Source organism: Oikopleura dioica, chromosome 1 (genome assembly GCF_907165135.1).
Source record: "Oikopleura dioica chromosome 1, OKI2018_I68_1.0, whole genome shotgun sequence".
NCBI classification, from domain to species: domain Eukaryota; kingdom Metazoa; phylum Chordata; class Appendicularia; order Copelata; family Oikopleuridae; genus Oikopleura; species Oikopleura dioica.
The window spans coordinates 405,205-416,841 of NC_137291.1; the positions used below are offsets into that span (position 1 = coordinate 405,205).

Consider the following 11,637-nt stretch of genomic DNA (forward strand, 5'->3'; position numbering starts at 1 on the left):
TGGAGCAGGTTTTTACTCATTACCAATATTTAACGTATAATTTCCAGGGTTTAATGATTAAACTTTAATCTATTTCCCCAAGACCATATAATTTGAGATTTATCATTTGTATAGTCTTATTTGCAGGTAAATCCCTGGCGCCAAATATGGAGGTACCCGAGAAAAACCATTTTTGGCCGGCTAGGGTTAACCATTTTTCTTTCGAAAAAGCTCAGCAATTGTCTTCTTCACGTCACTATTCTTTGACGTCTTCACTAGAATCTCTTCATATCTTTTTTCTAAGCATTTGCCATGTTGATTCTTTTTTAAGACATGCTTTAAGAATATAATATTTTTAAAAAAAAGGAAAGAAAGAATCAGAATTGAGTTCAATTTAAAGGACATATTCTGAAAAAGGCTGCAATTCATACTTTGTTCGGGCGAGAAAAATAACACTTTTTCTATTCTTTAGGAAATAAGTTGAAAGTATATTCCAAGAACAGTGAAAGAAAGTAAAGTTCCAAATAATTTTATTAACCCTCATTTATCTTTTTCCCAAGAAACGAAAAAATTTGTTGTCATCCGACTCGAGACAAAAAATATCCATTTTAAGGGTACTACCGTCGATTACCCCTATGACCGGTTATGTTAAATTTTTCATCGGAAATGAATTCCTCATAAAATTTTGACCAAAAAAGGTCCGAAGGTTTCATTCATAACGTCAAGCGTTTTCATAATAATTAGAGTTTTAATTGATTTCTGTACTAGAAAGAATTTTTTCCGAAAAAATTTTTGGTGTCCGATTCTTTCAAATAAGGGCTCGTTTTGAAGCTCAGAACAAGATGATGATTATGGTGAGTTCATTAATTCTTGAACTAAGATATTTTAGCTTCTAGAGACAAAAATGCGTCGCCAAATTTTGAAAAATGCTCAATTGTAGCAAAATCATAGAGACACGATTTTCAAAAAATTAATTTTGGTATTTTTCCTTTTTCAATCAAGAAAACCTTCTGTCATTTTTAAGATGAAGGTTCAATTCACACATAAAAAATAAAATCAGGCTGAGTTTTCAAGCTACTTTTCGAGCTATTTCGCCGTTTATTCAGTCTATTTTTGCAACAATGATATTTTTAAGCTAGAAATTAGCTGACTTTTCAGTGAGCTATTCAAAAACGCCTCTGACAGAATAATGATCTAAGATAGCTTAACTTTTAGAGACCATATGATACCCGCTATCCATGCCATGTTAAGGGTTATTCAAGGCTAAAGTTGGGGAAATCGAAGGTAGTACCCTTAAGGCCACTTTTGAAATTCGCTGTCATCCGAAAATCGGCCTTAAAAGTGCTTCACACTGTACTGTATCCGGTTTGAGAGACATCTTCACTTTTGTAAATTCGGCATTTTTGCCTTTTTTTCTAAATAAGAGGCATCAAAGACTCTTTTCGCGCTATAGTTCACAAAACATGGCCGCCCACACGCTAAAGGGTCGAATTTTACCTCTCAATACGTTTTATTGAGAATAAATGACAAGAGGATGAAGTTTTTAAGATCAAAAGATGGGACGCGAAAGTAGAGAAAGTTGGCCTCCTGCAAAAGTGAGTTTCCTACCAGATTTTGCGCGCAAGGGCCACAGGCCCGCAGCGTGCTTAACAGCGTTGATAATATTTTTTGGTTAGTGAAATCATCAGATACAATCTCGCTAGAAGAGAAGCAGAGTACATGAAACAGAAGAAATGTATTATTATTCGATTAAAAATTTATGAATTTTGATAATTTATCCAGTGTCTTTTTACTAAAAGCGTTGAAAACTCGTATTTGCTGTTGGTTCCCCGCATCTTTTTTCCTGACTGAGCCAAAAAAACGCAGGATAATTCATTAAAAACATATCTAGAGACGCGCTTTCAAAAGAACAACAACAACTTACAATGCATAATCGGCCCAAATCCTCAAAACCTGAAAATGGCAACAAGGGCAACATGCTGCCTTTTTTCAGGTTTTACCTAAAATCGGTATAGACTTTACGGTATAGTCTATACCGTTTAGTCAATTTCTGACATGTCATGTCGTCGAATTCGACGAATAAAATTTCAAAAACGATATCAATAGTCAATTTATCAGATTTCTCAACATCAGAAATTATTTATAATTATCAACAAGAACAAAATGAAGCCAATATTGATAACGAGACCAGAATTTACAAGTCCGCTGTTTCACTGCGATCCAATTCTATGTCTCGCAACTTGCTGTTTTCCCTGTTTGACTTTTCACTCGACACAGATGGCGCTTGACAGGTCAAAAGTTGGTTCCCGTTCTGGATTATTTACCTTTGTTGAAACTGCTCTACAACTGAGTAGCTTTTGGGTACCGGTTATTGTGGAGACTTACGCTGCTACAATTCCAGCCGTCCTCTACTTTATCGAAGCTGCACTGTGCATTGGATCATGTGTAAGTTTTCTTTGCAGAAGAATAACAATGTTATTTTTCTACGTCAAATTAAGTCGGGTTTTTGTTCTTTTGTCGAAATTTCAAAAAATTAACTTTTTATCGAAATACCATAGCAAATTCGGAAATCTAGGGTGTAGGGCGCCTAGGTTCACAATTGTAAACCCGGTTAATAAAATTATTCAAAAGAGTGAAATCAGGGGTTTTTATGCGCTTCGCGTCTGATTTATAGAGAAACTCATTGTGACGTTATGTGCCTTGACATAAACCACGCCTTCAGTAAATTTGAGTCACCTTTTTGACCGAAATTGTGAATCGGGTTCACAAAATTGTTAACCAACCGATTGTGAACCTGGGCGCCCGCCACCCCAAATCTTGCTTGTCGCTTCGGAATTCTTCGGCGATTCGAGCCGCCAGCCCGATCTACGGGGACAGCTCCAACATCTTAATTTTGAAGAAAAAATGTAAATACAGCGTTTTGTTAGCTCAAAAATTATGCTCATATATCAATTAAGATCACGTTCATGCTTATCTACGATCAGAGACAAGAAATCCGTGGAAAATATGGACTTATGGAAGAACCTCTCATGTAAGGTCAAAAAAAAATCATAACAAATATATTTTTAGGGATTGTCTTGCAATCGCCTTCTGCAGAGTTTGCGTCATGATCCAGCACGAGAAACAAACTCACCCAACCACCATGATTGTTTCAACTCAAAATCCTGTTGTTGTTCAACCCTAAGAAAAAATGAGATATTTACTGTTGATTATAATAACGAAAATATAATCTTTTGTGGTTTCTAAAATAACTTGATCTATCAATCGAAAAGAAATGGAATGCGTGAAAGCGAGATTTTTGTATTTTAACGCCATAGGCACACTCTTAATTTTACATATTTTTGACAGGTACGGGATGATATGGATACGTTTAAATAAAAAAATTTTACTGCAGCCAGATTTGGATTCCTTATGGAAACACGCTCCATTCATAGTGGTTCATTTTTTTGTGCAAAAGAAAAATTGAGTTACGTGGGTGATAACATTGAAGTTGAGCTCAGACGTTACAGAGAATCTTCTCCGTGCCGGATTCTGTAGAGAAAGCGCGCCACTTGTGTCTGACGGGCACCTTCAAATTTGTAACTGAGTAAAAAATTCGAAATCAAAACTATTGAACGAGTGTGCGCTTTGCGCTTCAATTGATGAAAACGGGGTTTCCTTACTTGGTAAAATTCCTTACTTGGTAAAATTCCTTACATGGTAAAATTCCTTACTTGGTAAAATTTTTTCTTTACCAAGTAAGGAATTTTACCAAGTAAGGAATTTTACCAAGTAAGGAATTTTACCAAGTAAGGAATTTTACCAAGTAAGGAATTTTGAAGCGAAAAATATTCGAAAACAAAAATTGACCATATTGACATGAAAAGTATTCTCTGCGAACCCCCTCCGAGACAATTTTTCAGATTTAAATTTTTCTCAAATTTATGTTTCGGTATAATTTTTTTTATACCGCCAAGCGAATTCGCTTTCGCTTCGCTTCGTACTGGAGAGCAGAATTCGCTTCGCAAAAATTCCCAAATTTTCGCTTAAATTTTTGTAAAGCAAGCGGCTTTGAAATTCGGAGGCTTCTTAACCTTACGCCGCCAAGTGTGCCATATATGGCACCAAGACTTTAAACCGCCTGTAATTTATTTTTTACTTGGAGTAAGAATTTCGCCGACCCCCCTTTATACCCTTATTTTTCGCTAAACTTTCACGTGGTAGGCATTTGGTTGGCTTAGCTTCGCTACAAATGCGTCAAAATAGCGAATTTAGCTTCGCTACTCGTGTGCCATATATGACACAAGAATGCATTGTGATGTGCCATATTTGGCACATTTGGCGGCGGTGGGACTTTTTTCCGCCGAAAATGCATTGTAAGGAATTTTCCCTTATATGAGGAAGATAAACATTGCCGACATCAATCTGATGTCATTTGATGTCGTCTGATGTCCTATAATGTCAAATGTCTAACATTTGGAAGCATGACAAAAAAAAAATTATTTTAAACATCTCCAGCCGACTTTTTAAGACTTGTGCCATATTTGGCATATCGAATACACTGCAATGTGCCATATATGGCACATTTGGCGGCGGGGGGGTGAAATTCGAGTTTGGCGGCGTAAGGTTAATAAATGATCAATTTTATGTAACGCCTTGAATGGCTGGAATTAAACCCGAAAATGGATAACCTGGTTATGCAATAACCTCGGCGCCCGACACCTAGCAGTCCCAATTTGTTAAAAATTCAATCAGAGTAGATTTAAATTTTTTTACTGATATTAATATCAATCTTTACTCGTCGTGCTCAAAAACGTTTAACTTCTCAATACACGGGCGCGCGACTAAGCGCTCAAAACACGGGGTCGGGTGAGGGGACCACAATGCATTATTCGGCCCCGCGCGGCGCGCAAAATTCGGAGTGTAATAAAGAGCGCTCAAGACTTTTAGCTCTAACTTGCGTTTCCGGCGAGCAAAAAAGTCACAATACATATCGCTGGAAAGCTTGAACACTCACCTATCAAGATTTACAATTAATTTTGCATAAAACTTTTTGGATTTACGGCTGGAGAGTGAAAGATAAATCCGGTGCAAAATGCCACCACTTTTGAGAAAACTTCCAAAATTTCACAAAGTGGTTCGTTTTAGTCATCTTAGCTCACATATCAAAAATCAGGTCAAATGGATTATCACAACAGAAATGACGGCGGCTCAAAGTCGCCGTGGTCGGTTGAACCGACCACGTGTATTGAGAAGTTAAAGTTAATGTTAGCGCATTGGTTCATTTATGTACAAAGTAAAAAAAAGTATTCCGGTTACTTTTACCATTTCTAGAACATACCTGTTTTCCACGTTGATAGAGCATAATTTTGCCAGTTTAAAATGAGCCAATATCTTTCCCAAAAGGACAAATATGATATTGTCGAAGAGATCTACAAGCACGGTCAAGCTGCTGAAAAGCAAAGATTCAAAGAATTTGTCTCCGCTACAAGAATGCAGAGATGGTGGCGAGGGAGGATAGCCAGGATAAGACTGACAAACGCCGTCGAAGCGGCCTCTACTGTCAGTCGATTCATGGGAGCCGTCAAGGCAAAAAAGATTCTGATGCGATGTATAAAAAAGAGGGTTCTTCTTGATCAACGCGAGTTCTTTGACCAGAAGATTGTTAAATTTCAAGCTCTATGGCGTGGATATGCAAGTCGAAAAAACAAATTCTCATATTATCAGTGGAAACGTGATTTAGCGGTAAGTAAACTCAATCATTGAACCCTAAGAAATCATATGTTACAATTCTTTGAAACCGACGTTAATATTATTATTTTTTATACGGCTTATATTAAAGACCTTATCATTCCATTTTTATTTATAAAAAATTTGAAATTTGAAATACTTTTTGCGACCGACAACCATTTTTGATTAAGTGTATTAAGAATATTAAGTTATGATTCAATTTTGGTTTTTTTTCAACAGGAATTATTGATATTTATCGCAATAAAACTAGTTATTCTTCATTTTAAAACCCAAAAGAATCGTTATCTTAGTTCTAATCGTCTCTTTTGGGGAAAAGATAATGTATATAATCTTCGAAAAATTGTTTTTAATCGCCATGCCTGTTTTGAATAATTTTCCAAACAGTTGTTTGTCGCAAAATTTCTATATTGAGACCTTAATTTAAGATCTTCACCAGAAAGTCCATCAAATTTTAGGCCCATAACGTCCTGGTCTCGTTACTATCTGACAATGATTACAGGGAGTTAGAGGAGTCGAAAGGTGCTCCATGTCCAAAATGGATATTAATCATATCAATGATAATATGATATTATGGCCGTTGGAGGTTCGCCGACATAGTTTCATGAACTCCGAATCAATCACTCTTTCTCAATGTTTATGGACTGAATTATTTATTTAGAAACTTGAAATCATAAACGAAATAACACTACGAAATCTCAAGCAGTATAAAATCATGAAACAACTCGAAGAAGCTCAACAAAAGAACGAAAAAGAAAACAAATTAGGTTAGAGTTTCAACAGAATGATCTTTTGTGTGTGAAGAAATGGATTTGGCTCAAAATCATTAATAGGAGATCAATGAAAAAATAATTAATAGGCCATATTTAGGGTTTATCACGGGAAAATTGAAGTTATCATTTTTTCCTGAAATTTTCTCAAAATACCGAAATAAGAGGCGGCGCTCGACGTTTTGGTGGTGCTGCGCGCACTGTCTCGGCGCACTTGGTGCAATGATAATTTACCTCCCAAATTGTTTGAAATTAGTTTTCTATGAGTTTTAAAATATGCTGAATGCGGTAACGATGTAATTTATTGCTTGATCGATTATTGCATAATCGAAATTCAGCCAATAAAGAAAAAAAATCCATGTCAAAAGGCTTTTTATTTATCTGCCTTTGTCCATTCTAAACTCTTAATCAGAAAAAAATCGACCAAACTACGAACCTATTAATTATCTGACTTGCACTTCGACTCAAATCGTGGACAGAAGCAAGGTTATTCATAAAAAAAAGCGTTCCGAAATCATCCCTTCCTGCATGATAAACGTCTTTGAGGAAAAGAAACCGCCAGTTCAGCTAAATCCGATAAAATCTCGTGGAAGACCAAAAGGACCATTTCGATCTGAGGCAGCTGTCAATAAGCAGAAAATGCGAGCGCCGAGTCCGACTTTGAGAGTGGCAACTCCCTATGATTTTCATAAAAATAAAAAGCAATACGAAAATAAACTTTGGTGGATAAGAAGAATTCAAGATCCAATGGTAAGCTAATCGTCAATATGCTCCATACAAATCTAGCTGTTATAGAAATCCTGGGTCAGCACATGCCACAGAAATCTTGCTGGCAAGGCAAAGAAAGTTAATCAGAATTTTTTTTTTGTCAAATCAACACCAAATCCACTCACCCTTATTAAAAATGTTGCTCGAACTCTGACAAAAATTTTTTTATTAAGCACCCCCCCGTCAACAATTTTCCTCAAAAAATCGAAAATTTCAAAAAAGCCATATTTTGGCTTCTAAGCGAGCCTGGAAGTTCAATTTATAATCAAAACTTGTTGGGAGCACTTCTTGACCAATAAAAATCTGAAATTTTAGCAAAATTTGGACTTTTTCATCATTTTTCGTCAAAAAGTCCGATTTTCAAACGCGATTTTGAGGGTGTTAGAATCGAGATAGACTCCCAATAAATGAAGCCTCAAAATCGTTTTTTGACCTGTAGATTCCATTTCAGGGGTCAAAATTTCAAATTTCCGAAAATAGATTTTTCGAAAATTGTTGACGGGGGTCCTTAAATCTTAGGGTCAAACTTTAGTTTAATCTAGCTAGAAATAATTTTTAAAATTCGAATAAGACGTTCTGATATATATCCGAGGAGAAAATCGTCTCAATTAGAGTATAAACCAGGGCTGTCGATTTCGAGTCCCGAGACGTTTTTCCGGATAATCCGCAAGCTTTTAAGCGTTTTTACGCTTTACAATAATTACTCGGGCTGTCTTTTACTAGGTGAAAATATTTTTGTGAAATAAAGACACCTAAATGGCTTTTTTAGTCGCGGGTAATCCGAAAGAAGCCCTGGTACGTTTTAAAAATATAATTTTTTTTTCATTTTGAGACAATATAGATAACTTGAATAATTCAGTTGACTGGAAAATCTTTAACCCTCTGCGTGACGATCAGAACTACTCCTATGCGTGACGCGGGTGCATTTAGTGCACCCGGCCCATCTATGGAAGATAAAATATCTTTTGAGACGGCCAAACGGGGACGCTGGGCGTGTTTCCCATTTTCTCGCCTAACGCTTTTTCCTTCAAATTTTATAATGCAACTTACTGTCTTTTTTTAGAAGTTCGAAAAGGTGTCGAAACCATCATACGAACGTACTCTTTGGGGACTAACGAAATTCTATCCTGGTGAATTGACGACATTCAATTTACGCGACGAGTACGAAGACCCAAACAGACCAAAGTTTAGATCTCAAGTGAGAAGCATACCACTCTTTGATCAATTTGGGCGAACCTATAATGAAAGATAGAAAGATGCAGCTTGACCAAAATAAATTATTTTATAGTCAATTTGTTATTTTTTATTTATTCTTGATTCGAGCTAAAACGAGAGAAGTTACAAAGATTACGAATAAAATATTTTCAAGGTTAAACGCAGATCGTACCAATTAATTGGTATGTCCCTTTTCCTATCATTTAACAATGAAACTATCAAGTTTACTGTATAAATGATTGAAATATATGATTCTTAGACGCTAAGCTTCAATTTTTTCTCCTTATTATACCCATATCATTTTGAAAATATGAGTATATATGCAAATTTCAAAATGTGTCGAAAGACGACGTGAATAAAAATATCCTTTCAAAAGGGAAAAATATCCGAGTTCAAAATCTTGTTCAATAGCTAAGATCAAAAATTTTCGAAAAAAATTATTTTTTGACACCGGAATCGAATTCCTCGATAAAAAGTTACTCCATATGTCCATAATATTTTTCATACGTTAAGGAGGGGGTCGACGAGAATCGGGATTTCCGTGACCAGTGTTTGAAATAATGGTCAAAACTCTTGTGAGCGAGTGAGCGCGAGCTGAGGCCCTCAGAATTTTAACACGAGTGAGCGAGCGCGAGCAGACTCTTTTGACTTTTTCGTGAGCGAGCGAGCGCGAGCGCAGATACCAGGATTTTTCTATGAGTGAGCAAGCGTGAGCGCTCGCTCGCTCGCTCGCGCTCGCTCGCAGCTTTTTAACAACGTTTTCATTGAGTGATTTCTTGAAAAATTCTAATACTTTTAAATTTGAACAACTTTTAACTATCATAAATTAATGATGTGTATTCTTACGAGATTAAAAGATAGATTTCATAAATATGAAATGATTATAGAAGAGGGTTCAAGCTTTCTAGCAATACATTTACGAGCTTTTTTACCCGCCGGAAACGTCAATTAGAGCCAAAAGTCCTGAGCGCTGTTTTTCACACTCTGAATTTGGCGCGCCGCGCGGGACTGGATAATGCATTGTGGTCCAATAATTGGACCCCGTGTTTTGAGCGCTTAGTCGCGCGCCCGTGTATTGAGAAGTTAAAGTTGAGTTATGAAGAATTAAAGGGCCTTATACCAATTAATTTGTCGCTGTGCGTTTCGGCGTTAATTTGAATGAAGCGAAATAGAAAAAATCAAGAAATTGATTATGGAATACAATCGATCAAATCCTGGGTCTCAAAATCTTGAAAAAATGAGTTTTTTATTTCCTTTATAAGTTATGAGTCATGAATCAAATTGTCTTTTTGATCACCGACTTACGATCACGGACTGGATTAGTTGGTTTTGGATCCCGAAGGGGAGTAGCTTGCGGTGCAACAGGTGGAAGAGCGTAAGATGGTGCAGGCTCGGCGTAAGACGGAGTTAACGGAGCTTGCCATGAAGGAGACCCTGCTACCGGATCTTCAGTAGGATATATAGATTGTTCTCCGAAGAAATATGAAGAAGCACTTCCATATGAAGATGCCCCCAAGGATCTTGAGATCCCTGATTTCCGGGATAAGACATTTTTATTTCGAGTTTATTTCGAGCGTGATCCAAACTGCATTCTTTTCGACGATCTTGCAAATAAAACACCTACTGGCGGTGATGCCTGAAATCACCAAAGAGAATCCACTGTTTTATATTTTCAATAAATTTTCGAAATATTTGGAAAAAAATGATGATTAACAAAGTTTATTGATATATTATGAGCTTTAGCAAAATAATTCAAGATGAGAATATTTTGTCCTTGTTAATATACGCATTCAATTGTTCCATAATGCTGCCAAAGATACCGCTGAGCAAAAAGAATAGAATAATGTAGCAGAATATTGATTTACATCTTTGATCCGAGTAATTTTCATTCACTATAAAAACCATTAGTAATGGTCCACTATGGTAAGGCTTAAGGGGGTTCGACGATAATCGGGATTTTTAGGAACAAAATTCCGAGAAAACCTGATTGGCCGGAAAAATTTGGACTTTTAAGGTTATAAGAAAAGGGTTGAAAAAATCTATCGGCGAAAAGAAAAAAAATTTTGACCAGAAAAAATGGTCGAAAACTTGGTCTAAAAGTGGACCCCAAATTGCCATTTTGGCAATTTTTTGATTTTTTCGTCATTTTTCTTCGGACACTTTTTGTAAAGAAGTGCACAAAATTTCTGCGAAGACTCGCGAAACTCTTTGCCGATAGATTCTTAATACCCTTCTTTTCCCAACCGAGAACTCAAAATAAACTTACGCAATCGGGTTTTTAGGGAAATTTGTTTTTAAAATTCTTATTTTCGTCGACCTCCCCCTTCAGTTAAGGTTAAAACTCTTTAGTACTAAAGTTATATTAATACTGAAAAGATAATTTTATCTCTCAGAAAAACATAATTTTTTGATAATGTCGGTTTTTTGAATAATGTCTTATTAAAAAAAGCGTACCTTTTACTTGTACCCAAATCATTGCTTGATAAAGATCACTATGATTCCATCCAGTCTTCAAAAACCGTTATTTAAAATTCGTACATAATAACCTAAGCATTGGATAAGCATAGTATCTTCTTCTGAAAGTGAGCGCATCTCCGGATTCCAGCCGGATTTCACACCACATTGATTTGGAATAGTTGGAAACTGATACAATCGGTCATCGAATGATTTTCTTGTGCATGGCAGAATAGCGGTGGTGTTTTTTGGTTCACCTGGAATGCTAATAATAATTATTTTTTTTGAAGTAGTGATTTACCTGGAAGCACCTCAGTGATAAAAAAATGAATAAATTCGGGACCACCTCGAACGAAATTAGCTTTGGTCAGCGGAATCCTGCGCAGAGTTCGAAATTTTCAAAAAGTCGCAGCTCTCAATTTTGCCCCCAAAGATTTCAAAGTCTTCCATTCCCAAAAAAATGGGAGCCAATGAGAGTTAATGGCTGCCAGCTCCCAAAAATTTCGAACTCTGATCCTGGGAGGCTTCCAGACTGTTTTAGTACCACCATGAGAATTATTACTGTCTACTCGAACACTCACAAGTATTCTATTACTGGTCAAAATATTTATATATTGACGGAGAATCGCTTTTCGTAAATTGATATCGGCATTCTTCGGTGATCTTGATCTGGTTACTTACTTTGGAAAGGGATCAAGAAATGAGCTTTTCATTTAATTATGAA

General features: G+C 36.3%; 2 protein-coding genes and 1 long non-coding RNA gene across 3 annotated transcripts; 2 read left to right on the forward strand and 1 right to left on the reverse strand.

Moving 5' to 3' along the window:
• The first annotated feature begins 2,090 nt into the window (after nt 1-2,090).
• On the forward strand, nt 2,091-3,218 carry LOC145711333 (uncharacterized). Its single transcript, XM_081789053.1, has 3 exons — nt 2,091-2,424; nt 2,937-3,010; nt 3,049-3,218. Exons 1-3 carry the CDS (start codon nt 2,143-2,145, stop codon nt 3,161-3,163), a joined length of 471 nt encoding a protein of 156 aa, XP_081645179.1. The 5' UTR covers nt 2,091-2,142; the 3' UTR covers nt 3,164-3,218.
• Nucleotides 3,219-5,340: 2,122 nt separating this feature from the next.
• On the forward strand, nt 5,341-8,529 carry LOC145702864 (spermatogenesis-associated protein 17-like). Its single transcript, XM_081780157.1, has 4 exons — nt 5,341-5,703; nt 6,368-6,473; nt 6,889-7,226; nt 8,308-8,529. The coding sequence occupies exons 1-4, from the start codon at nt 5,341-5,343 to the stop codon at nt 8,494-8,496; spliced, it is 996 nt and encodes a 331-aa protein (XP_081636283.1). The 3' UTR covers nt 8,497-8,529.
• A 1,669-nt stretch (nt 8,530-10,198) lies between these two features.
• LOC145710981 (uncharacterized) lies at nt 10,199-11,294 on the reverse strand. The gene is made up of 3 exons (XR_014135110.1): nt 11,215-11,294; nt 10,914-11,170; nt 10,199-10,351 (listed from the first exon to the last, which is right to left on the reverse strand). It is a non-coding gene; the product is annotated as an uncharacterized LOC145710981 (long non-coding RNA).
• Nucleotides 11,295-11,637: the final 343 nt, after the last annotated feature.

Excerpts from the sequence above, each read along its gene's own strand:
- LOC145711333 (XM_081789053.1), top strand. The coding sequence starts at position 2,143 with ATGAAGCCAATATTGATAACGAGACCAGAATTTACAAGTCCGCTGTTT. Across the intron at positions 2,425-2,936 it reads CACTGTGCATTGGATCATGT|ATCACGTTCATGCTTATCTA; the intron begins GTAAGTTTTCTT and ends ATATCAATTAAG. Across the intron at positions 3,011-3,048 it reads CTTATGGAAGAACCTCTCAT|GGATTGTCTTGCAATCGCCT; the intron begins GTAAGGTCAAAA and ends ATATATTTTTAG.
- LOC145702864 (XM_081780157.1), top strand. The coding sequence starts at position 5,341 with ATGAGCCAATATCTTTCCCAAAAGGACAAATATGATATTGTCGAAGAG. Across the intron at positions 5,704-6,367 it reads AGTGGAAACGTGATTTAGCG|AAACTTGAAATCATAAACGA; the intron begins GTAAGTAAACTC and ends TTATTTATTTAG. Across the intron at positions 6,474-6,888 it reads CGAAAAAGAAAACAAATTAG|AAAAAAATCGACCAAACTAC; the intron begins GTTAGAGTTTCA and ends ACTCTTAATCAG.